The sequence below is a fragment of the Pezoporus flaviventris genome, unplaced genomic scaffold, assembly GCF_033815535.1.
Source record: "Pezoporus flaviventris isolate CSIRO_AGI_PZ_B2104156 unplaced genomic scaffold, CSIRO_AGI_Pfla_v1 ptg000097l, whole genome shotgun sequence".
Lineage (NCBI taxonomy): Eukaryota > Metazoa > Chordata > Aves > Psittaciformes > Psittacidae > Pezoporus > Pezoporus flaviventris.
The window spans coordinates 6,607,153-6,634,085 of NW_026892645.1; the positions used below are offsets into that span (position 1 = coordinate 6,607,153).

General features: G+C 48.9%; 1 protein-coding gene across 2 annotated transcripts in view; it reads right to left on the bottom strand.

The window, feature by feature from the left end:
* The window catches only part of COL27A1 (collagen type XXVII alpha 1 chain), a 151,734-nt gene that overhangs the window by 15,035 nt on the left and 109,766 nt on the right, over positions 1-26,933 (bottom strand). For both annotated transcript variants that reach the window (XR_009747519.1, XM_061477045.1), the window contains exons 34-44: positions 25,727-25,780; positions 23,851-23,904; positions 23,072-23,125; positions 21,535-21,642; positions 7,895-7,948; positions 7,666-7,773; positions 5,919-5,972; positions 5,587-5,640; positions 1,294-1,350; positions 1,106-1,159; positions 135-188 (exon numbers count right to left, since the gene is read on the bottom strand). Coding sequence is in view for 1 of the 2 variants with exons in the window: in XM_061477045.1 (XP_061333029.1) it covers positions 135-188; positions 1,106-1,159; positions 1,294-1,350; positions 5,587-5,640; positions 5,919-5,972; positions 7,666-7,773; positions 7,895-7,948; positions 21,535-21,642; positions 23,072-23,125; positions 23,851-23,904; positions 25,727-25,780 (705 nt within the window). In the remaining variant the exon portion in view is untranslated. The remainder of the gene's footprint in view (positions 1-134; positions 189-1,105; positions 1,160-1,293; positions 1,351-5,586; positions 5,641-5,918; positions 5,973-7,665; positions 7,774-7,894; positions 7,949-21,534; positions 21,643-23,071; positions 23,126-23,850; positions 23,905-25,726; positions 25,781-26,933) is intronic.

A 26,933-nucleotide genomic window follows, 5' to 3' on the forward strand; every position in this document is an offset into this window, starting at 1 on the left:
ATGGAAATGCACACATTGCATTTCACAGCTCAGCGCACTCCTTACTGCAGCCCTTCCCACCTTCCTTCCTTTCTGCATCTGCTTTTCACATGCAAGGGACATTGGGTAGCTTACAATAGAGCAGCATCTCTTACAGGTAAGCCTTGCTGGCCGGGTTTTCCTCTTTCTCCATCGAGTCCTTCTTGACCCTTAAATGAAAAACAGAGAGGGGAAAAATGTTTATTCATGGGTACTGTTGTGGCAATGGGAAACAAGAAGGGATGTAACGTGCTCTATTGGAGAAGACCTGCATATCTGTGTTCTGCTGATACAGAAATGCTGAAGCTTGCAGGTAGTGTATGTGCTCCCATGGATGTGCATTGGAAAGGAATAGCTAAGGGGAGCTCTAATCACCATCTAAGCAGTAAAGAAGGCTTTCTAATGCATTCCTAGTTACACACAGCACTAATGTAAGTGACCAGTTGGAGACTGCTGTCCTATAAAGTAAGGCAGCAGCACCGTTACCCTGGTGAATTGAAACTCTTATGTAGATTACTACGGTGGGTCACTCTGACCTGCTGTTTTTGGATGGAGGAAAGACTCAGTAAGACTTTGCAGGTCAATCAGAGAAGATGTCCCGCAAAGAGAGCATCAGGAGCACAGGGAATAATTCATAACCCTGCTCTTGCTTTTGACAGAAATACCAGTAGTGAACAGAGATCTCCCCATGAAAGACAATACAACTGTGGGCACATCAGTCTTGAATTCACCAGCACTGGCACGACCAAACTGGTACACACCTTCCCCAGGGTATTTCCTTGGTAATCACAAATACCTCTGGTGAGATGGTCCTGCTCATTCTGCCAGTGTAGTGTGCTCGGGTAAGTTCATGGCATTGTGAGATGCTGACCTGTAGCACCCACATTTGCTTTCAGAAACACCTGAGGTATAGATATCTGAGTTACTCCTTGTTTGAAACCACCATGTGCAGTGGTTGACAAGGGACCATAGACATGAATCATGACTACTGGGCAAAGGGTTGACCTTCTGTGGGCTGATTGATGCAGACTGGAAGCCCTTCCCCGAGACAACCATTTCTGAATGATGCATTAGGAATAAGACTCACAGGATAACCAGGGTCTCCAGGCTCCCCCCGATCACCTCTGTCACCAACAGGACCCTACAACAATAAAACAAGGTGGCCATAAACAATCTGTCATCCGCAATACCTCAATGGGTTGTACATGGTCTACAAGGAACCAACTCTGTCAAAATCAGGCCAGGGTTGATCAGAGAAGGGATTTAACATCTTACTCTGTCTCCGGGTGGTCCCTGTGGGCCTTCTACCTTCCCATCATCTCCTTGTTCTCCCTGTGAATAAGAATGCAAGTGTTAATGTAGACAGCAGATTATGTGGCAGATGCTTCCCTAAGACCCAATTCAGTCCTCCCATACCACAGGCTCCTAAGTCAAAGGCTCTGTTGTATTGTTTCTGTTGTTTGCTTCACAACCTGGAGCACACTGACTCTTCACATTGCTTTCCTGGCCTCTCTGCTGGTTGTTTCTGTCTGGTCTAAACTGTCCTCCCTAAAGAACCAGGTGCAAAGGGTTATAGAGCTTATAATTACAACAATATGGGAAGCAGTCTGCCTCTGGCTTCTATTGCCGACAGTCAAACCAAGCTCCTTAATGAAGCCTTTCCCCACCCTCACTGAGGGCTGAGCTGTCATGGGCACAAGGGTGGTCTGGATGGGCTCCCTGGTTGTGTGCCACCACTGTGGGTTTGCATTACAACTGGTCAGGTGGGAGGGTCAGGCAGCTCCAGTTGCTGATGGGATGCTCCACACGTGGTTTGGTTGGTAGATAACATCACCTGGCTTATTTATAGCCGAGATCTCTCTAAAACATCCACAGAGATCCCTCGAGACTGAATGCAGACACTGCCTTTTCTTAATGCTGTTGTGTAAGTCACTCAGGGTCATGGTGCCCTATTTGCTCTGGAGCCTGGCTCAGAGACAGTTGTTTCATTGCTCCCTGTAGAAGACAGCCACGTTCCAGCTCCTCCACTTTTTGGCTACTTCATATCGCTCAGTCTCTGGCACTCTGGCTCCCTGGGATGAATGTGTCTCAGAGTGCCTCTTACATTGCAGCTAATGGAGAGAGGAGGTCTGGGGGGGGCCTGGGGCTGCTGTGTCTGGGGTGCTTGGGGTGATCCTAGAGCCTTGAAACCCAACCATCCACAGCCATGCAGAGCCAGGTTTCCCACAGACTTGTGTAATTCTCACTGGTTGCACTCACTGGGGTATTTATGACTGCTGAACTTTCTCTCTGGGCTACTCCTATCTTCTGTTTGAGCTGTAGCTGCTGCAGTAAGGGTGCTTGGGTGATTTCTTAGTGATTCTGCCTCTGGAAGAAGACATTTGGGGTGATTTGCTCAGTAGAATGAGGCTCAAGATCTGGCAAAATCTACTGCAGTTAACAGGTAGCAAAGAGCTCAGTGCATCTCTCTCCACCACATGCTTGCTGACAGCAGCATTCTCTTTCTCTGTACTGCAACGTGTTGGATGGATGTTGCCAGGATTTTGTATATACTCACAGGTATACTTACTGTCCTTAAGAGAACATGTGCTGGGTGGGGAACTCCAGCATATTTGCCTGGTGTTCTGGGGAGGTATCATGGTTGGAGAAATACATAGGGAGAAACTGTGCCAGGATGGCTCCAGAATACAGTACTGAGGGAACGGATGGAGACATTTGGGTGGTGAAATAAAGAGAAAGGGAAGTAATGCCTAATAGGCTCTGCCACCAGTCTCCAGCGCTACTGAACTTGCTGGTAGTCAGTAGCAGAACCTGGCACTTGGTTTGCTTTCTAGCCACTATCAAAGGCATTAGGTTAGAAGGGAATCAAAGTCACTGTTCCTTAAGTCTCACGTAAAAAAAAAACCAATGGGTCCCATTATACGTGTTACTGTGCTGAAGTCTTGGCGTTGATTTCTTCTTTCCAAGCAGGATGTGAACACCTTGCCTTTTGGGAGCTGAGATGTGATGAACTCAAGGAAAGCTCAATTCTGGAGACCCTTGAAGAGCATCAAGACTCACACATTTTCTCCCCAGAGCTGAATTGTAGCTTTGTGTCCCTTTGAGTTTAATTCCCAACTTTCCCTTTGTCTTCTAACTGCGAAAACCCTGCAGCCTGGTCAGCAATGGACCGAGCTCCTCCAGGACTTCCTTTGCTGCTCAAGGGGGACATGAAAGGTTTGTGCTAATCCTTTGGAAAGTTGCAGTGCAAAGAAGTTAGAGTAAAGGGCAGCAAAGTAAACATGTTGGGATACAAATGGAAAACGCATGGGGAAGAAGGGAAGGCTTGTTGTTGTTCTTGGCTCCTGTCCCAAAGTGAGATACACCAGTTTGTAATTTCTAAAAGGATCCCATCTGGACTGCTTTAAGCAGCTGCCAAGTGCAGGCGTCTGCTCCGAGCAAGGCCTCTTTGAGGAGCTGTAAATGTATTAAAGGCAGTGGAGTAGCTGCCTGCTATGGCACAAGGGAGCTGGATTCCATAGGAATGCCTCTCACCAAGCTGCTTGCTTCTCTGGAAGAGGGAAGACCTTCCCCGTTATTGTTCATCCTCCTTCTTCAGCACTGCTCAGTTTACTGCATTGTTTAAAGCTCATAGAGCAGCCATGGACCCGTTTTCTTTCCCTCTTCATTTTCTCAGATTCAGGCGTCCATATTCATGTTTGCACGCATGTATGAGGTTACAGATGTCCAGAGGGAAGGAGTCTGTCCTTAGGCTGGGTTCCAGGTGACTCTTAGGGGATAAGAAGGAAAGATGGATAAGAAAACTTAGATGCAAGATCCTGGATGCTGAAGGGAAGGATGGTGGAGGCTCAGCATGGGATGCTGTGCTCTCCTTGCTCTGTTCTTCAGCAAGGTACCAAGGTATTTGAGACCTGTTCACCTTCCAGGCGGACATGAGTGAGATCTGGCTGTCAAAGCTCATTAGAGACCTGACTGTTCTCAGCAGGATCCATTAGACGCTTTGGTGTCTTTGTGAGGCTTCAGCTTGGATACTTGCACGTGGAATTCATTCCATCATCAGCGTTGCTGTGCTCTGATGACACAAGATCCATGTTATCTCTGAGGGATGTTCTTCCAGTGTCCATTTGTCTTCCAGTTGTCCAATATCATGTTGGTGAAGAGGAGAGTGCTTCACTGAGAACTTCAGGTCAATAATTTGGGGACCATTTACTACTGAAGAGATGGGAGCTTTCAAGAAGATGGCAACTTTCAATGGTTTAAGATAAAACAGCAGGCAATTTAAACAGCAGGGATATGTATCTGCACATTGCTTACTCCTTCTGCTGTAAGGTCAATGACTCATCTTGCTTTTGGTAGCTACAACTACAAAGTTCTCTGCCAGGATGCTCAAGTTTCACCAGTGGGACTGTGAGAAACCTCTGGCCAGGCTCTCAACTGACATTGTGCTTGGTCATAAGCTCTCACATCGCTGTCCTGGGCTGGTTGTGCTTGGTTAACGCTTGCCAGCTCCCACATGGCCACTCAGCAGAATATAGCAGAGGAGGAATGCTGCTGAAGTCTGGAAGAGCAAGAGGTGCAGCTTGGGAAGCGGATGGGGCAGCACGGGGGTGGAGAGGAAATCCAACAAGGCACTGATGGAGATGCAGAGCAGCAGGAACATCAACAGCATTGATGGTGATGAAATCCATCCTCTGTGGATGCATTTCAGCAGCAGGAAATGACTGGAAAAGCAGCATGACCACCGTTCATCCCCACAGCCATACAAGCAGCTCACCCTGCCCCACTGACTCTCAGCCACCAGCACGGGGACTCACTGCAGCACAAGGAGTGTCCAGGCAGAGCACAGAGAGCATCACGAACAGGGTGTCCTGACACGCAGGAGCCTGAGCTGAATGGATGCATGTGAATGCAAAGACGAGCCCTTGGGATCTCCATCCCACAGCCTCTTTTTACAAGCAATGATGCTCCTTGCACACATCCAGCTGCAATCACACTTTGGCTGTGAAAGTGAAGCTCTCCATGACGGGGAGTGGAAAAGGAGTGAAAAGAGCTCAATGCATTTCCCCTCTTCATGGGGACCCCACGACTGACCATTGCCAATGACCATCCCTTCCCTTCCCACGCTGGGGCCGGAGCATCGCTGCGGCTGCCGGAGGCACGTGCGGGGCTCTGTGAGTACAGCCAACACCACCGACAGGAAACCATTAACATGTGAGTCACTGCTCCAGCCTGAGCTGGTTACGGCCGTGCTGACTCAGCAAAAGGGGGAAAGCACAAGGGGAAAGGGCTCTGACTCAGGCCAGCTCTGGCAACTGGGTTGGCGAGAGCAGAGCAAGAGCATTAAGGAGGAGAGACCAGTCCTGCCCCACTTACAACAGGCTATCAGCTGATTTAAGCCCAGTTTGCTGAGGACTGGTTAGTTTGTGCAGGGTGCTATTCTGACTTGATCACAGGAAGCTACCTTTTGATTTCCTTTGATTTGGAGATTGAGCAGAATTTCTATGGATGCAGGAAAAACATGTCCCCAGAAGGCATCAGCCACCATCACAAGCGCATACGGAGTCTTACCTTTTCCCCCTTCGGCCCTGGTGGTCCAATTGGCCCTGGTGGTCCTGCATGTCCCTGTGGAGAGCAGACAACATATGAGACAGGAAGGAGGTGTTTGACTGAAGAGTCTCCCTCAAGCCCTCTGTTGTGTATCCCAGCTTTGGAGGGACCCATGACTCATGGCAGAGATGAACCGAATGATTTGGAGAAGTCTTGATGGTACAAAGCGAGACTTGAGAAAGAACTAAACTGAACTCAAGATCAGAAATAAATCCTAGCGTAAGAATGATTTTACATCCTGGAATGGCAGTTTTGCATTTGAGAACAGACAGAAGCTACAATAAAATCCTTACCTGGTAACCCTTTAAGCCAGGTTCCCCTTGAGTACCCATCCTTCCTGGAGCACCCTGGAGAGACAAGCACAGAAAGCACCATGAGAGTAGCCCATATGGATATCACCTCACAAGAGGAGGATGCACTGGGCTCTGCAGAGCAAAGCTCAGCACCACATCCAACTGAGGCCACCTGAAGTGCTTTTGCTTGGCTTTTTCTCTCTTACACATGGAGACTGATGTTAGGAGTCCATCATTCGATGTCTTTACCAGCATTTATATTCCCCACCTCATTCTAATTTGCTACCAGAAAAGGCTGCACGATGTATGCTCTTCATCTGCCCTTCTACATGTCTTTATACCCAAATCAGCCTCATGCTAGGAAGTAAGTCCACCAGTGAAACCACTCAGCATGGCCTAAACTGTTGGGAGGAAACCTTTTGGTGTGGTTCTGAGGCCAAGAAAGGAGTTTTCTGGGCTGTGATGAGAGCGCTGCAAGTGCTGTTTGCTGCATCTTAAGCAGTCTGAACAAAGGGCTTTAAATCAGATCATCAGATTAAAGTGAACTGCAACCATTCCATATCATCCCATTTAGCGTGGAAAAGCCCTTTCCACAAGACAGAGACATGTTCAGTCCAATGGATGGCTGCTCAGCCATTGCTTTGTTTCCTTGTGAAATAATCCATGGAGGCTTTGGCAAAGAATACGACGGGAGGATATATGGGAGGCCGTAACTTTTAGTGCAGGAAAACACTATGAGCAGAACCATTGCTCCATCACTCATTTGCTACTGTTCTGAAACATCACCGTGATCCTGAGTTCATAAACAACTGCTTCTCCACTAAGTTCTACCAAATTTAGTGCAAGAAGCTTCCTTACCAGCCTGTACTTACTACTTACTGCTGCTGTCCCAATGCATTTGTCTCATGTACCTAAAGCAGATGAACTTTTTCTTCCCTGTCCATCACACTATTCCCTCTGAAAGCCTCACCTTCAGTCCCCAACTCAGACTCTTTCCCATGCTGTAATTCTTCTTGCTGCAAGTGTTTTAGATAAGTAGTTCAAGAGTGGGTGTAGAAACAGGGCAGAAGTCCAAGGCAGAGTTCCTTGTAACAACACAGTTTGACTTGGAAGCAGCTCTTGCCATGAGCGTGCGGTCTCGAAGGGGATGATCATAGCAAAATAACAGCTTATCAGTTTATTCCCTTCTCCAGAAAAATCCCCACTATTTCAGCCCATCTGGGGAGTTGTGAAGAATCTCCACGATGCAACGTGAGCTGGGCTCACAGGGCATGGATTCACAGGGGCTGTAGTGGTAGCACAAGGGGTGATGGGCTCAAACTGAAATGGGAAGTTCAGGTTAGATAGAAGGAAGAAGTTCTTTACTGTGAGGGTGGTGGAACAGTTGCCCAGGAAAGTTGTGAATGCTCCATCCTTGGCAGTGTTCAAGGCCAGGTTGGACAGAGCCTTGGGTGACATGGGTTAGTGTGAGGTGTCCCTGCCCATGGCAGGGCATTGGGACTGGAAGATGTTAAGGTCCTTTCCAACCCAAAACGTTCTGTGATTCTATGACACCAGCACAACCGCCTCTATGAGGTCTCTCCTGTGCTGCTGAGGGCACACGTTGAGCTGTTTTGGTCAGTGAAACCTATCTAACACATTGCCCTGAAGCCTCTGTTGGGCTCTCTGCTTCCTTCAGGCCTGTGCCCACCACTGCTAGTCATGGTTCTGTGTGTTGTGTTCAACCATCTGCATCAAGCATTCTCACCATCGGTCCCAGGGTACCTCGGGATCCTTTAGGGCCTTGGTTCCCCTTCGGCCCCTCCTTCCCTGGAGCTCCTGTCTCGCCGAGCTGCCCCTGGTAGCCCTTGCTGCCCTGCAGAATGGAAGCACTGATGTTACTGTAGGACAAAGCTGCTTCTATGGATCAATAGCAAAGACGAACAAAGAATGGGAGATCCAGAGGAGGAGACGTTATCAATGGGAGATGTTCTTACCTTCTGGCCAGGCTTGCCCTTTTCCCCCTGTTTTCCTGGTTTCCCTTCTGGTCCCTAGGATTGAAAAAGAAGCTGTTGGAATGGGAAAGCAAAGAAGACCCATTCCAACCAGGCCACTTCCCTGGCACATTCAACCTTCATAGTATCCTCACCCATCCTATCCTATTCCCATGGGAACCAACAAGGAAGTCATTCAGGTAAGGCCACAATTCACAGGTACTACTGGAGTATAGCTGAGTTTGTTCTTGAGCTGCTCCAACACATGGAGGAGAAGGAAACCACATTGCTCAAAGGTGGAAAGGTCTCCGTGACAAGCGACTACAGGACAGCCTGGCTGAAAGGTGACATTTGTCATCTCCAGATCAGTCAAAGACAGGCGGGTGATGGAAAAACCATCTGATGTGTCCAAGCATCCTCGAGGATACCAAAGAGGGGTCTCAGCAGTGCTCCTTGAAGACATCATCCACTGAGCTGAAATATGGTGCCGACCCCACTGCTGCTACAGAAAGGGCTGAACTGGGGAAAGCACATTTATCCTGCCCCCACAAAACGTTCCCTCTGGTCTGCAGAGCTGCCATCTGTGCGCCACTGCTTTAAGAGCTGTGTCTTTCACCACCAACTATGGCACTGAATGGGATATCAATATTTTTACATGGTTTTGGGATACTGGCAGTAGAACAGGAATTCTCCTTATTTTTACCTTGCAATAATTGGTGGTAATAATAATAAGAATAATAAATAATATCACACTGCCTTGTAACAAAAGCAGGTTTAATTTTCTATCTCCCTGCCATGCCCAGCTTTCTACTCACAGTGCAATGATCTTCCCTTTATTTGTCCTATAACTACTGCAACACACAGCACACAGAAATCACAACGCACCGATCAGGCAGCTAGAAACACAGCAGGATGCCAAACTCCAGGTGGGAACCACAGCAACCAGAAACAAACCCTGGGCTGCTTTGTGCACCCAGTGTGGGTGCAGAACCTGCCAGCCCTCCTTGCAACGCACACAGCAGCAATCAGCTGTGTAACCGAGCACAGCACACTCTCCTTAGGGAGCCTGGGGAGATCGTTTGGCCCCATTGGCTGCAAGGCTGCCTGCATACTTTAGTTTTGACAGAGAGAAGCAGAAGCATCACTGAAGAAAATAACTCATGCTTTTTGGCAACTGCAACAGCCTTTTCAACAGCATCCCCACACCAGCGCAGCATCCCGTGCTCTGCTCTCCTGCCTCCCACTTGAGGTATAATGTTCGCCACCGTTGATGCTGCAATCTCAGCTGAACAAAAGCAACTTATAAAGTAGTCATATCAAAGGGGTTTCACTCTGATCTGATACATGAGCCTCAGAAGTGCCTGCTCTTTGCACAAAGGAGCAATTCAGACTTATTACAGCCCTAAAGAATTGTGCCAGTTCTTCACTTCCCAAAGGGAACAGCTCCGTTTTACCTTAGTCAAGCATTTCAAGAGCCCACCTTGCCAACGCTATTAGAGCTTCACAAGGGACAGATCCCTGCCAAGGAATACACAAGTCCTGTTCTGTTGTCCCTACCATCATACTTGGGGTTTTGTTTACTATTTCCGCCACTTTCCAAGAGATCACCTTTGGAATTCTTTTCCCACAGATGCCGAGCAACCCCAATACATGATGGATTATGGGTGCCAAGCCTCCACGTCACCCATGTTGTTTGGCAGTACAGAGAAGCCTCCACCAATGAAAGCATCAGCCTGAGAAATAGCCATCCCCATCCGTCTCTTCAGCTAGCTCATCACTGGACCTGGTACCATGTCCCTCAACTTCCCCACAGATTGGATGTAACATATGTAGTGAAGCATATAGTGCTCACAGACCCTGTTCTGCAGCAATACTGTGATGTTCAGTAGCTTGAAAATCTGGAGAGTGAGTAGTGGAGTCATTCACACAAGTTTACTGTCAAAACAAGACGTGAACAAATAAAGACACAACTGAGATTTCTAATCAGTTGCATAGTGCTTTTCCATCAATCTGTGCATTAAGATCCTTTGGAAGCACAGGCAATAGATACATCTTACAAATGGGAGAAAGCCCATTTTAATCTAAATCTGTTCTGATCCGGTGATGGCCAAGCCCTTGATCTTCTCCAGCAGAGTAATTCTGTATGCTCAGATGTGCTCCTGAATTGCTGTGCTGTAACACAAATACAAACCAAATACTTCCACATTATGACTCCATCCCCAGGATGAGGACGTGCTCGTTGTCTGTAGAAAATGCAGACACTAGTGCATGGATGAGATGTGCTTTTATCACTGCACAGGGTGGAGGCACTGTGTTTACATGAGGATCTCACAGTTACCTCAGAAGAGTTTGAAGCACAGTATCCACCTGGATACATCTCCCATGGAAGCAATGAAGCAACTTGCTTCTATCCACAATGGGAAATGTCTTTGCTATTTTGAGGAGGCAGGTTCAGGCCTTAAATCTCCTCATCTGAGAAACAAAATGCTCCTAAAATCTGCCAGTGTTCAAGTTCATCCTTGAACCCACAATGATGAAATAGAGATACAGGGTTAGAGTCATCTGGGAGAGGGAAAAAACCAAAATACAACCCCAACTTCGACAGTCCAGGCCCTGCTCACAGCAATAAACGCGATCTGTGCCATGTTCAAACAGAGTCTTCAACTTCCTCTGGATTCCTTCAGCTTGTCTTTCTCTGTTGGTGAGGTCTGAACACGAATTTGGGCTCCAATAAACTCCCTGTACCGGCTTTTCCCCTTAGGACGCATTGGCGTTGTTGAGCAGGGATGTTCATCTGCTCCAGAAGGCTCCCTGGGTCCTCCAGCTGGGGTGCGGCTCCTTCTTCATTTCTGGAGAAAGCAGAATTGGCAGCATCTCCATCTCTTGACAGTGATAGCGAGACCAGCTGTCCTCACAGTGAGCCACAGAGATCTTCCTCTGAGCTCCTCTCGCTGCTCCTAGCTCTTGCCTGCCAGTTAAAAGCTTTACTGGCACAAATAAATGGGTCAAACTGTGCTGGCGACACCATCAGCAGAGACGTGGCTTGCATCTTGGAGCCTGAGTCACCTCCTCGAGTGGAGTAAGCGCTATCAGCAAAGGATGTTGCTGTGCTCTACCAGCATGCTTTCTAGGACTTTGGCCAGCAGAGCTCTGCTAGTGAGTGGGAAGCCTACCATATGCCTGATTTTCCTGGATGTGCTTTTTCCAACCACGCAGGAATTTTGCCCAGATGAATTTAGAGGCAGCTCAGCACTTGTCTGGGGTTCCCAGATATGTGATATCTCCGCTTGTGATGTTCCAGATGTGATGCCTGTTGCAATCCCAGACGTTGACAGGGCGCATAGGCAGCGGTATGCACAAGTTCCCAGAAATCACTGCACTGTCACATGCCACATGTTACACAGGCAACAGGAAGCCCAGCAACAACGGTGATAGCCTTCAAAAAGGTCACATCCTTTTTCTTTCTGTTCTTCTGACTCATCTGTCCAGGGATGGAAAAAGGCTCAGAACAAGGAAGGAAAAGAATGGGATAGCCATGTGAGATTGTAGCTTCATCCAGGGTCTCCATAGTACATCAGGAATCCAGCATCTAGGGTTCCTAGTGTTCCTACTCTCTTTAGCAGAGACAGCAACGAGGGGCAGAAACCGTACAAAAGCCTATACATAAGAGTAATGAATTCCAAGTTCTTTTTGCTGGATTCAAATCAGTTGGGTTCGCTTGCCAAGGCACTAAACACTCGATGCTTTTATTCTTGGGGTTTGTACACATTTTGTTGTATGCTTTGGGTTACTGGTTTGCTGAGAAAACAAATCTTCTTTCCAAGCTTCTTCCATGAGCAGGGTTATTTTTAAGTGGTGATTTCTCTTTATGTGCTGCATTCTTCGCTAGAGGAGCATATCAGTACCTCCAGAAGATGATGGTATCTGTGACTAGGGACAGTGGAAAGCAGTGGTTTTACAGTTAAGTGGCTTCAGGTATGCCAAAATAGCCAAGAAAAGCAAAAGAATTCTCGTCTTAGGTCTAGCATGTTTGAAATTCCATTGCCAGCTTCTCCAAGGACCAAGTTTTATAAGTTTTTTTCAGGAAGACCATAGATATTCGCTAAAGGAAAAGCTAAACGATTTGTTTTCTAATGCAAATTGATTAATATTTAAGGACAAAGAGGCTTTCAGCTGCTCTTGGCCTTGGCAGCAAAGTCAAGTCTCTTGCACGGCACAGCGATGTTTACTGGGAGCAAATAGATGAGCAGCCCAGCTTTAAACTCTCAAAACATCAACAGTTGAAGTCTATGTTACAACAACAACAAGCAGAAAAAACAAAGCAAGGAAGTTGAATGAACTGCAGGGAGATATGCCCCAGATGGAGCCAAACAGCGTTAAAATCCAGACCCAAACTCCCCCCACAGTGATGCTCTAGGTCTGGGGAAGCAGTTACTGAGACGTGACTCACCGTCCTGGTTTGACTCAAGGGGACTCTGCCTCTTGGCACTTCAGAGAACAGATATGCTCCTGCTTTGCTTGCAGAAGGACGGAAGCTCCATGAGGGCACAGACCTGACAAGTTCACTTCCTAAAGCCTATCTTTGGGAAGCATGGAGACCTCATAGCAGCCTTCCAGTATCTGAAGGGGGCCTATAGGGATGCTGGGGAGGGACTCTTCATTAGGGACTGTAGTGATAGGACAAGGGGTAACGGGTTAAAACTGAAACAGGGGAAGTTTAGATTGGATATAAGGAGGAAATTCTTTACTGTAAGGGTGGTGAGGCACTGGAATGGGTTCCCCAGGGAAGTTGTGAGTGCTCCATCCCTGGCAGTGTTCAAGGCCAGGTTGGACAGAGCCTTGGGTGCCATGGTTTAGTGTGAGGTGTCCCTGCCCATGGCAGGGGGGTTAGAACTGGGTGATCTTAAGGTCCTTTCCAACCCTGACTATTCTATGATTCTATCTCAGGCAGATTCAGGATTACCCAGGACTGTTGTGGAACAGGAGCACGTGTCCATGGTCATTGAGTGAAGGTGTGAGGTTACTCCTCCCTGCCAACAATGAGGCAGGAAAAAATACTAAAAGCAGAATGTAGCTACTGAATAAAGAAAAGAAAGCACCGATGGTGATGAGGAAAAAACCCAATGGTGATGATTTGAGGCAGTGGCCATAGAAAGGGCAGAAAAGCTAAAGCACCACCAAAGACAGGATGAGGAAACATAGGATGACCATACCCACATTGTTCAGGGCCTGGCCAGCAAGCTCATTTAAAGGGAAATGAAAAAGCCCCATATAATTTCCTACCGCTCAGCAACGTCTCCATATGAGAACCTCTACTTCATAAACTTTGATCGGGAGAAGTCTCCCTCTATGGAAGACAGTTCACAAGCGCTCAGGAAATTAGTGGGATTATTGGGGCCGGGCATTTGAAGACATAAATGTTTCAGATTTATAAGAAACACATTTCACAGTCACTTTGCCTCGCAGTAGTTTGGAAGGGGAGGAGACAGGGCAGCAGCTCCTGAATGAGTATGGGGAGAGAAGAAAGACTCAACTGTTCCTGAGAAGAAAGACCTGATTGTACTGCAAGGTTCAGAGGGCTTCACTGGGATCACTGGGAAGTAATGGGCTCTTGGCCTGCTTGTGGAAGCTGAGTGGTGAGTGCAGGTAGAGCTGAATGCAAAGCGAGGTGGGGAAACCCTATATAGAGATCTCGGATGGAAAGACTACATCGAGCATCAGTGTGACTTTCCTTTCAGCCGACTTCTTCAGCTTAAAATGTGGAATCCAACCCAAAATGTCATACCCAAACCTTCTCTTTTAATACAAATTCTTATCTGCATGCAGATGTTTCTCTGAAATATGCCTCTTACAGGTTTTGCGGATGAGATCTATTTAACTTGTGTTCTCAAAGCAGTCACTGCGTAAGGCAGCAAGGAGAATCATGTACAGAGCTGTGCTGTGTGCTCTGAGCTGCTCTGGTTTGGTCTGATAGCCCTGAACTGCCACTAATCTGTTATTGCTGGGAAAATCCCTTTTCCCCCCCTCCTTCCTTCTATTTCCTCATCTCTAAGGAAGCAGAACAGACAAAAGTGCCACCAAAAGGCTTGATGGGTGGGTACAAAGTGCAGGAAAAGTGCAAGCCCTCATCCCCACTGAGCTGTAAAGCTTTCATACATGATGACACCCAAACACTCCAAGGAATCTGATGACTGGGAATAAAGGAATAGCCACAGCACTTGAGCACTATAACCCCGACTTACACTAATGAGCACTACTTGTGCTCCCAAAACCCACTAAGGGTTAACGTCTTCCTTTTGAAGGACACAGATGCCCTGGGGTTGTGGAAGAGGAGGGGAACAAAATCCTCTCTTGCAATAAAGGAGGGGAATCTTCAAGTAACTGCCCAAAGAGCGCGTCTCCTTTGCCTGAGTCAGGAAAGAACCCGTGCCAAGACAACGGGATTCATTTCACATTCTGGCTCATTCTAACTGCTATTAACTCCAAACGAAGACCAGCTGGGCTCAGCCTGCCTGCCCGAGCGGCACAGGGACCCGGCAGGGCTGGCCAGCACTGCAGGGACAGCAGCCCCTTGGGCTATAGGAGAGCAACCTTGGTCACTGCAGGCAGTGATTCCGCAGGGACCGCTCTGTGGTTCCCTGGACTCACAGGTACCCCTGGACCACTCCAAACCGATGGCTTTGGGGGGGCTGAGTCACAGAGACCGGAATAGTAGACAAGAATAAAGTCTCCCAACCAACAAAATCCATTGTGTACCTCTCCATAAAATGGGATGCTGAGATTTCCACACAACAGGCTGAACCAGAGGCCATCAGCACTGATTAAAGTGAAAGGAGAAGAAGCTGACTACAGCTATGTGGCCCAGGGAGGACAACACTGCAAGGGAGGAATAAGACCTGAGGATTGCAGTTTATGCAGAGAGGCGCTCACCCTGACCCTTGCTCTCACCCTATTCAAAGCAGAGTTCAAGCACGTTTGACTGCATTCCTGAGCAACTCCATTCGCCTTTGATTTTTGAGGCAAGGCAAATACCTGCTTATGGCTTTGTTAGATATTGGGCTGCATGAGGCTGTTACACAACGATGCACCACGGCCAAGTGCAAGCACCTTCAAGCTATCGAAACTGGAGTCCGGTAAGCTGTGGCTTGGGATGGGGGCCATGCACAGTCCCAGGAGACACTCAGCTCTGCAGCAAAAAGACCTTTGACAAGCAGAGCTGGCTCAGGAAACATCTATCTTAATGCCCATGGGACAGTACAGCCCATACTGAGCCACAGCACAGGGTACAGAAGCAGGGCTGAGGAGCTCCTGGTCCCTCTCTGCCACTGACCAACCTGCATGACCCTGGGCAAGTCACTTTATGTTGTCTATCTACTGCTAATGCATTACTCAAGTGAAAGATTAGGAATAATAGTACTCATTTCCTATATTAAGGGTGTGAGGAGCTTGCTGTTCCTCCTGACACACTGCCAGGGCTCTCATAGCCTTCTCCTGCACACCAAGCCCAGTATCCTCCATCCCTTCCATTGCTCAGTTGGGGGTAACCCCACACCCTGAAGTTATGGGAGTTTAAGAAACCTCTTTCAAGTGAGAGCTCCACAGACAGCTCCATGAGAAACAGCTTTCCCAGGAAACAGCAGCTCAGCACATTATAAAAAGCCCAGAGATTCCTGCATGGAGAGCAGATATTAAAACCAGAAGTAACTCCAGGATTGTCCTTCGGCAGCCCCAGTGTTTCCAGGGAGCTGGATGCCATGGAAGTGATGTGGTGCTGCCAGCTGTCCCTGAGCTCAAGTGTTGGGAGTGAATGGCTGGATCCAGCGACAGAAAATCTTGGAATTGTGTTTTTCAGTGGCAGGAAACAGAAAAGAACAAAGAGCAAAAAATCCCCACCCTGGGACAAACTCTGCTGTGAGTGATGTTTGGACAACATTGTGAGAGAGAGAATAGATGGGAATGGGCCCCTGGTGTTACAGAGACCAGAAACCAGCCCCATCTCAGTTGTGACCACAGTGTCTGGAGCAGCTCTGCTAGGTCAGAGCAGAAGATCTATCCTGCCCAGCGAGTCCTCCTCTTCCTCTTCAGGATTGCAGCCTGCAGATGACGGAGAAATGAGAGCACAATGGGAAGGATGCTGAACTCAGGACATCAGCCAGTGCTGCGTGTGGAGCTGCTGCCGGGTGTGATGTGGCTGAGACCACAGTGCTGGAGCCAAGAACCACAAGTTCACCACTGCTCTGTGCTGGGCTGGGTCCTGTGCAAAGCACTGCGAGTTCCTCTACCCCAGCCCAGCTCCATCACTTCACCCTCTTGGAGAGCAAAGGAAAGGACTTTGGACCTTGTTGCATCAGCCCTTAAAGCCCTTTTGGTGCATGTCTGTGCCACGCAGCAGGGCCAGCACATGCAGCCAGATCTCTGATGTAACTGTTTATGGTGATTGATATCATTGGAGGGTCTGGCTCAAAGCTTTGCGAGTCCTGAGATGGCTTGAATGCCACCGCAGATAGGGTTTCAGGTTAAAAAGGAAGTGGAAAAAGAGAAGAACTCGGCTCCCAGATCTGCTGAACAATGAGGGATTTTCTTGTTTCAGAGCATGTTGTATTTCAGTGCTTACAGGGCTCTCCAATTGCTTTCCTGGAACTGTAAACCCCTCGCTATCAGATGTCTGCCTTGTATGACAACCAGTGCATTACCAAAACCACAGTGCAGAGCTACGGAGCGCAGCTGGAAACCCACCACCTCCCTCCTGCCAGCTGGCTTGGGCTGTTTGCACAACCACTGGTGGATCAGTTGTCCTCCGAGGGAAGGGATGAAGTGCTGTATTCGCTGTAGGTAGAGAGGAGAAGCAGCGGGGAGAAGCACTTGGTGGGGGAGGATGCTCACAGGGACCTGTGTCCAGGTTGATGCTTGCATATGATTGACTTCAACCTCTTGTCATCCTCTGTTGCAAAGAGCAGGATGGACTGGGAGCCAGCTCCTTTACCCTCCAACAGTGCTCTCAGGGTGTTTCAGGCTCTGTGGCACTTGGACACTTACAGATTGGCAGGTAAATTATCTTCTTATTCTGGCAAACTACACCATGGCACTTGCACTGCTGATGGATGCCTCGCAGGGTTCACAGCCTGTTGTACCTTTCAGTCTCTCCACAGACTGCAGAGACACGTCCTTGCCCATACAGAAAGTCTGGATCCTCAGTGGACTCCCTACTCTGTTGATCCCAGGATTTGCTCCTCCAGCCATTCTCTCCGAATGAAGATGCCCAGGCAACCCCTGATGCTCTGCAAGGGGAAGAGATTTGCAGCTCCTTGTGGCTCAAATGAACCAATTAGAGGTCAAACGGCCAAGTTCAGAAGAGAATCAAAGATAATGAAGGCAACAAGCTTGTATTAGAAGACTGAAAGCACTGGAAGGAGGTAATACTTGAGACAGCAGCTCAGGAAAGGTGCACAAATCTGATCTTGCACTCAGCTGTGTGCTGATGCCCTGATTTCTCCCTTTTGACCAGGGGACAATTGGCCCATCCCTTTGTTGAGCTTTGTCACCAAGTGTGAACTTGGACAAAGAGATCAGAAGATAGATACTCACTTAGCTCCAGCTGCCTTGAGACCTGCCAGCCACAGCTGGGAGACTCATGGACCAGCTTCAGCTTGCTGAAATCCACTGGCTTTGAACCACGCACAGGCTGTCCCCAGGGACATGGCTGGGGCCTCCCTGCTGCTTTGGTTTGGGATTTAAAACCAGCTTTCAGATATGTTAACACTGGGAACGGCTGAGCCAAGTTAGAGCTTAGAGTCTTCAACAATGCTTCTTGGGTGCCAGGGAATCTTGGTCGTGGTCTTGGTATCTATGATAGATTCCAAGCATCAGGATGGCTTTCTGGAAAATGAAGCCTTGCTCGGTAAAGCCAGCTGTGTCCCTGCTGTAGGGATCAGTCGCTGGGTGAACGTCTCTTTTCTGGCTGGCTGAATGCAAAGTCAGGTGGGGAAGTCCTACCAAGGATGGAAAGTGTCACCAAGACCTTCCTTTCAGCCAAGTTCCTCAGCTTCAAGTGGAATCCATGACCCAGAAGAGCAGCACAGACCTTTTATGCTTCCTCCAGCTTTACCACCACTGAAGGTGCTTTAGCACATCCCTTCTTCATCCGCCGTCTCCCACGTTCCTCTATGACTGTGCAGACCAAAGAACTGCTTAGCCTCCTTCTATCCCTTGCACTAGGCCATCTCCATATGGCGTACATGCCCTGCCAAGCTCCCCCAGCTACAACAGGGTGCTGCCAGCACCAGGCCTTTGCCCCATACCAATATGTGCAAAATGGGCTTGAATACGTACCAGCAATAAAGCATTTCAGAGCAACCAGATGCCTCATTTCCCACATTGGTCAGGCGGACACTCAGTAGTGAAGTGTCGCATTCCTCTGGACATAAGCAAAATCAAGACTAAGACTAAACATGTCCTTGGTGTTAAGGAAAATCCTTCAAGAAGGGATGTAGCTGTGGGAACATGTGATGGAAAGGGTTTTTCCAGAGGCTGTTGCTGCTCAGGGGGGGCACATCTCTGTGGGACCCCTCTAGTACCGAGGCAGAGGGCAACACAAAGCCAATACAAGGCGCAGGAAAAGCTTCTCTCTATGTCCATGACTGCAGATGGGCGTCAGCTTCCTTAAGCTAATGTGAATCTCCTCCAGATGTTGAAGGTGGGGTACGCACTCCTAAATGGAGGTTAGTTTGTTGGCACAGGTAACCAGACAGATCCTTGTGTGTCTCTTGCAGTAACAGCACAGAAACATCAACATCTCTCTGTAGTTGAGCAGCACACCACTGGAGGAGAAGGAAACATCTCTAGTCCAGGGAAACGTCAGCAGATCCAGGCAGGAATGCAATGAAGCACAGAGGTAAGGGCTCTGGGTGTCATGCCAGGAGAGACCAAATGAAGATGTAATAGCTGCAGTTCTCTGTAAAACTGAGTATTGGACAGTGTTAACACTGTCAGATGTATTAAAACCATATGTAACATGCGTGATGTGCAAGCACACAATAACTGCAGCACACCCAAGCCCAACGTGCCTCCTCCCTACACTATAAGTGGCTCTGTACCTTCCTACGGCAATTTCCCTACCAATGGATGGGTTTGTCACTGTGCCTGTGGTGACTTCTGTGGCACTGCCTTGCAGAGGATGGGTTGATGTGATATTCCAGCTTCCAATACTCAACTGAACGGGAGGCGGTTGCCGTTATCTTTAGCATCTCTGAGCTGTCAACTTGGCAGAAACCTAAGGAGGATCCCATGGATATTTGTACCTTTTCCCCATGGTAAGGTGGGATAAAAGTCTCAAAAATGGGAAAGGAAAAATTATTTGTTCTTCTATCAGAGGACTTCCATCTTCAAATTACCTCAGCAAGACAGGAACACCAGCCTATATATGAGGTAATGGCCAGGCGTTTGGCAGGGGAGCCAATGCTATCTGGAGCCTATGTGGTCTCTGACAGTCTGCCCTGAGTTAAGACATAGGGATATACAAAGCAGCACATTAAAATAGTAGATGGAAATATAGCAGTCTGCAGTAAAACAAACACACACAAAAGGGAGTGATTATGAGCAGGAATCTTGGCTCTGTTGACTCTTTATGGCATCATGTTCCCAGGGACATGCTGGCAAACAGCGGGGATGGAGTCTGAGAGAATCTATATTTCATACTCTATAACTTAATATGGCTTTTGCATGAGTTTAGTATTTTTATTGGGTTCTTAAAACATGCACTGTATAAACACGTGAACCAGCCAGAAGCACAGCACGTGGAGGGCCGGGTGCTGAGGGTGGCTGTCCATGGAGCTGGGAGGGAGCCGGGATGTTGGGAACCACCCCATGCCATACCACCCCTTGGTATGGTCCCAATCCTGCAAAGAGCTCCCTGTGGATACAGGGGGCTGGGGCCAAGGATGGCCTTATTTAGGGCAGGACAACAGCCTTATTCTGGACATTTATGGTGCTGCATGGCAGTACTGAGCCAACGTTTCCACTTTCAAGGCGAGTCAGTGCTCACACCGCAACCTCAGCCCAAAACCAACATGAAACCAGCCCCTTTGCCTCCATCCCCTCGCACCCTTCTCCTTGTCCTTCTTTTAGCCAGCCACCATGTCACCAAAGGGAAAACAATCTGTTCCAACACAGAGCATCCTCCCAGCTCTCAGAGGTACCTGCCTGCCCTATCACTTCCCACCCATCCTGGGCAGGGAATTCAGAGCTGCCATAAACCTGGTCAGACCTGGGCTCCTTCTGACACATCCAGAGACGTGTGGGGTGGGAGCCAGCGTGTTCCCTGGCTGCATCAGGAACAGGGCTTGTGCTATAGGCGAGCACGGCCGCTCCGCTCAGGCTGGCTGCATCCAACCCAGCCAGGCAATGGCTGCACAGCAAGAACCTCACAAGTCTTGCACGTCGGAGAGCTTTGATCCACAGCAATAATTACAATGAATAAATCATGGTGTCAAGATGACATCGTCTGCATTTCAAGCAGAAGGACCTGACTTGGCTTGCAGAGCAGCCCGCTGGGGCACTGGGCAGAGCTATCCTTCATCTGGCAACACTGAATGAGCCCCAGGCCAGACCGTGCAGACTTATCCCAGAGCCAAAATCACACTTTCTGTGACACCAGAATCAGACCTCCAAGTGAACCAGACATGTCGAGGATATTCATTGAGGATCCAGGGATCATTTCCTGCTAATTTGTTCTATTTGTTTTCTATATTTAAGGGAGAAACCCAGAACTAAGCAAGTAATCATCAAAGAGAAGTGAGAGAAAGCAAAAGCTGGCCATTTCCAAACTCCAGGCCAAGGCTGGAGTGCCAGCCAGGGGAAAATCAGTTCCTCACAGTCCTTTGCACATCCCTCTCTATACCCTGCGAGGTGGTCCATTTCACAGGTGCAGCAGAGGCACCGTGTCCCAAACCCTATGGCAGAGCAGGGAAGTGATCCACACCTTAAGTGTGTATCCTGATGGAAAGACCAAACCATCTCCTGGATGGAGGTCTTTGCAAAAATAACACACTTTATGGCACCATTTGCAATGAGTGACATCTCAAATGGGACTGCTTTAAGTCCTGGTTTACTGCCTGCGTCTCCCTCTCAGGCTGCCCCTAGGAGTTTTGCTGGAATATGGCATGCTTTGTTAGGGTCGTATTAATGCCTACAGTAATCACTGCCCTTATTTGAAACAAAAGAAGAAGGGGAAAAAAAGGAAAGAAAAAGCCTATTTCTTACTAGGGTTTAAGTGCAATCAAGTCTCTCAGAGGACTGAAAGCTTCCTTTTAGTGCAAAAGGATTTTGTCTCTTAGACGAGCTGGTTTGCCCTCTGCAGCCCAAAGCTCGGTGTGTGCCTGAAGCCTGAGCTGGGGAGCATGTGCTGCACCCCTGGGCTCAAACCGCAGCCATTGGGAACGTTAAAGTCATCTTAGACACAGGGATTTAGACAAGAGCTGATCTTTCTAGGGCAAGATGTCACTCCGATCTGGAAACCAGGGTGCAGTGGCCCTATGGAGAGCACAATGCTGTACCCTGGTGACTCGATACCCGCCTATGCAGCTCAGAGGGGAGAGCAGTGATTGCTTCAGGGACCCCATGGGGTCCAGGCTGGTTTCCAGACTCACTCGGACACCTGTGATGCCGGGATATCCAGGAGGCCCTTCCTTTCCCTTCAGTCCTTCGTTGCCTTTTTCTCCTTTCTCTCCTTCCAGGCCTTGGTCTCCTTTGTCTCCCTGTGGAAGAGAGGAGGGTGGGAACTTTTCATACCCACACAGCGCATGGGTCACTGGACAAGGCAAAAAACCCACCACATAATTAATATTTCAGGAGTCTGAGAGGAAGAAGCCTGCGAGGGAAAGGATGAATGAGGATGAGTCATAATACACTTGACATTTAAAACATGAGCAAAACCAGGTTTCTTGTGTTTTGTTGAATGTCTTGGCTGGAGGGGAAGGAACTCCCCCATTACACAGGGTAATGTGAACCCCTTTGCTTCCCCTTCAATAAGAGCTGAACCTCCCACATGAATGAGACAAGCAGACAAGAGCTGCAAGTCTCTCTTGCCTAAGCTTGGGATGCTGCAAGGTTCATAATAGGACAGGTTTGTCTGGAGCAGCTTTTTGGCTCCTGGTGCCAAATGGGAATCAGCCCAGGGCTCAAATAAACCCTCTGCACAACAGAGTCATCTCGCCCTGGTGAAGGATTTGTGGCCTGAGCAGCAGGTATCACATCAAATCACTGCTCCTGCAATTGATAGCACTGAATTTTATGGAGACAACCAAAAAGGCCAATTCTGTACTGAGAGCAGCACCTAACACTTGTGCAACCAGATTGGCTTTAACAGTCGTTTCCTACTTGCACCTATGATTGTGAGAGCACAGCAACACCCCTTCTGATTAAACACACGCTCTTCTGTCCAGAGACACATTCAGGCTGAATAGATTTGGTTTGAGGAGCTCTTAGGGATAGTGGTGGCAAGAGAATACAGAAGTCTTGACTGTCTTTAAGGAAGAGTCTTATTCTTGGTCCAGCGTTCAGAGATAAGCGGAACGGAGACACATGGCAAACAGCTTAACCAGTACGACACAATAAATCGCGTTGCTGTGGGACTGGCTGCTGTTTCTTTCCATGGGACAAAGCTGTTGGCCTGTTTGGATAGACCAGCTGGGCAGGGACAGGAATCAGGCCTGTTCCAAAGGCCAGGTAGCAAGCCCACAGCAGTGAGATACAGAGCACAGCACAAGCCCTGAGCGAGCTTTGCCAAGAGGAAGGGCATCTGGTTTCTTTACTTTCTAGCAATGCTCTGACCAGTGGTGCAGGGCAGTGATTTGGTTTCCCCTGCCAGGCCCTGAAATTCCTGATTAGTTGGAAATTGAATCTGCAAAGACTCAAATAACCCAGACAAATTGTTGGAAACCACAGTTTGGAGAACTTGACCTTTTTGGAGATCTGATCAGGTGCCAAAACCGCGGGCAGAGGAGTGAAACAGGAGGAGTCCATTACATGTGCTTGCAGGATAAGAGTCCTTAGAGGGAGCAGGGCAGAGGTTTATTGCCCAGAGGGCCCAATGACCCCTTTAGCTTCAACCTGGCCCTGGGAATCACGGGACCTTGAGTGCATGGGGATGTGAGAGCTGAAACGTGCCATGAGAGTGAGGTTTACCTTGACACCGTCTGGGCCGGGTGCCCCGTTGTCCCCTTCCAGCCCTGGTTCCCCCTGTAAGACAGAGGCAAGCACCATAAGGATGTACATAAACAGGCTTTTCCCTAAGCTTTCTGTAGATGATTCATGGCAGCGAGTGACAGGATCCCAGCCCTTTGACATGTCCCATCTCACATCCTGATGCCAAACAAGCTCTTCTGGAGCAAGAGCAGGAATTCAGCCTCTTGTTTTATTCTGAGACACAGTTTCTCCTCCATGGACCCTATGGGAAGACCTTTTCCCTGTGCTGAAAAGGGGGCTCAGTCTGCATTCATTTAACCTGGGGCTTCCCCATCCTGCTCCAACAACTGACCTTAGTCCTGAGAAGGGACAAGAGGTGCTGCTGGATTCAATCCACACATTCATCCCACCCCTGGCTCCGTCCCACCTGTGTATAGTGTAGCCAGTGTTTCCCTGCTTAATGCTTGCCTTCTGCTCCAGCATTCCCTGCATCCTCCTGGTGAACAGGACAGGTCTGTTTCCACACTGCCCCTTTCATACGTGAGGGGGTCACAGCAAAGCAGCACTGTACCATTGGGGATGCTCACGTAGGATGCTGAGCTGGAGCTGAGAGGCTCTGTGAGGAGGGTGTTGCCATCACCCGCAGGAGAAACAAAGGCCATAAGGGTTATGGCATGCTCAGAGCAGGGTCTGTCTGCCCAGGCTTACAGTGAACAGGGAATAGAGCCTCCGGGGAACTACTAAGGCAAAGCAGCTCATCCAGAAGGTGCTGTACTCACCCTTTGACCAATGAGGCCTTGCTCTCCAGGGGTTCCCAACTGGCCAGGATCACCCTATAAAGAAGGAAGCATACACATGGAGACAAGCGGTTTACTGATGGTGAGTGAGCTTGAAGCACTCCCCATTGCACCCCTCATTTTGACCTTTCTTTCATTCTACACAAACATCTTCAGTTTGTGAAGGGGTCCAAAGGACAGGTTGGCATCACCAGCTTGCACAGGGCCAGCTCACACCAGCTCTGTTGCAGTGATGCTCAACAAGACAGGGATCAGTGGTTGTGCCAAGAAGATATCCCCTTGGCATGGTCCTTTGGCAGCAAAGCAGCAATGCTGGGTGCATGCAGCGCTGCAGCAGACACGACCAGGGAGGAGAAGAAAGCAAGCAGCTCTCTGAGCCCCAGCATCACTGAGGAGGGTGAAGAAGAACCTGAGTCTTTGATGGCACTAAAATGAATGGATTGAAGGTAGCAAACAAATGGATCTTGGGGACAGGCTGTGAGGTTGTGATTCAGCACAACAGCCATAAGGCAGCTACATCCCATGTGTGCCCATCCAAGATAAGCCTTGCAAGGAAGAGAGCTCAGGAAACACTGAGGTACAAGGGGAAAAAGCTTGGATCTATCCATACATCTTAACCTGCATCAAACCAGTCTGCAAGTGATGACTGTGCAAAGCAATCTCAGTCTATCCCAGCACCTCCCAGTTTAGGATAAGGAGCAGCACGGGATTGGTGCTCCCCAGCTCCCAGCAAGGATGTGTTACAGGAGGTAAAGGGGTGTTTGTGCAAACATCATGCCCCGTTCCCACGGAGCAGGGCTGGGAGCACGGGAGCTATAACACCCGTGCAGCATCAGGACGCCAAAGACATGGCAGCTCCAGTGGAGCGTCAGAAGGTTTGCCAAGGAAAACATGGCAAAGGATGGGGCTGGGGGCGGGGGGTGAAGAGCAGCACAGAGGAAATTGCATTTAATCCCCACATAGAGCCCGTTCAAAAGCTTTGCACACAGGAGCGAACCTTCAAACCGAGCGGAAAGGGGGTTAGGATCAAATAAAAACCCCCCTGAGCTGCTCGGCACAGGGATCTCATTCAAACAAAGAGATGCTTTTTAGAGGCTTTTCCGTGTGGACAAGAAGGTGCATTCATGGCTCTGGAGCAGGGCACCCTTCCCCCATAACCTTTACAGGAGTTCGGTCCCTATGGAGCTGAGGCTTGGAAACTGCAGCAGGATCTTGTTTGGGAGGGTTTTTGAACCTGGGACCTGCCTAAGACTCTTCTTGTTCCAAATTAGAAGCTGCTGGATCTCTGGGTCTTGAGGACTCCCCGCTCCACTCAGACTGAGGGAGAAATGAGCTTCATTTCCAAGGTCTTCATAGCTCTGGAGGGTCAAGGCCCCCGGGATGGAGCTTCTCCCCATCACCATGGGATGGAGCTCAGCGCTTTGTAACTAAGGGCTTAAAATTAACCTGGTTTTCTCTCTTAAACTTTAGGACAAGGGGAATGGGTTTAAACTGAAACAGGGGAGATTTAGGTTAGATATAAGGAAGAAGCTCCACTGTGAGGGTGGTGAAGAGCTGGAATGGACTGCCCAGAGAAGTGGTAAATGCTGCATCCCTGGCCCCAGCCAGGTTGGACAGAGCCTTGGTTGACAGGGTCGAGTGTGAGATGTCCCTGCCCATGGCAGGGGGCTGAAACTGGATGATCTCAAGGTCCTTTCCAACCCGAACCATTCCATGATTCTATGATAGTTTGTGGAATATACAACTGCTTCGGCTGCTGGAGGGTGAACCCCAATGTTACCCCATCCTGCAGGAACAGAGGTTGCTATTATTATCTCCTTGGTCTGACACAGCATTTGCACTAAGGGGGTTTTCTTACCTTCATGCCAGGTTCACCTGCAGGGCCAGGTTGTCCTATTGAGCCAGGCGGTCCCTGGGAAACAAAACACCCCAAGATAATGAAAAAACCCATTGTAACCAAGCAGAAAGCAAGATCAAAGACATAATTCCTTTACCAGAGCCCTCCTGGGCCAGCAGAGCCCTGGCTGCAAAGTAATTACCTCCCTGGAGCTGGATCAGGGTACACAGCATCAAAGAGGCTCAGTCCCTCCCTTGCCTCGTTCCTGGGAAGGCTCTGCTCATCCCTCACACCTCCCCTGTCCCCAGACACCTCTGCCAAGCGCTTCCAACTCATTCCAACCCTCTGCTTTCTAAGGGTAGTAACCACGCCAGGGAGCAGCACTGGGATTAGAAGGGAAAGAAGGGAAAAGGTCCAGATTTAGACTTAAAAGCCCTTTTGCAAGGGTCCAGCAGGATGGCCGATACATCCAGCTCCCTGCATCCCCACTTCTCCATCACTATGGGTGTGAGGACACTCTCCAGGCCACCAGCCTGGTTCTGGTTAGGGTAAAACCTTAACACATCCTCGGGGGCTGCAGCACATTGAGATGACATGGCTTCAGTCATTTACTCTATTCATTTTCTCTAGGTGTAATGGGCCAGCAAACATCCTAATGCCAAAAACTGGGCTCAGACCAGAGATCCATGATCCAGTGTTGTCTCTAGGCTGTACTAGCTGAAAGAAAGTGGCTGACCCCTGTGTGAGCATAGACACTGATAGAGAGGCTTGGCATCCCTCAGAGGGCCTGACCTGGGAAACTATGGGAAATCAGAGAGAAACTGTTCTCACTCAGAGTCCAACTTTACAATAGCGGGGTCATGTCCATCAGCTATCTTTAGTACCAAGATCAACTGGGAGCTTTAGTCTTTGTACATTTTCTGCTACCTCTGGGAAGCACGGGGAATGAGAATCAGTCAAAGAAGCCCAGAGATGGGACAGCAAAGAACGTCTTTAAAGGATTTGAGTGGTTTATTTACTTATGATATTTGCTTTCCGGACAACACTCTCCCTTCTCTTTGCAGATGGGAATGAAGAGCCCGGAGTCAAGGGAGCAACTCTGCTGCCCAGGGAATAAAGCCAGTTCCAGGCTTGCTGAACTGGATTCAAGGAGAGGAGGGAGCAAGGGCGTGTGTTGGGTTTGTGAACAGTCAAGTCACACAATGAGAAAACCGAGGCTCCAAATGAA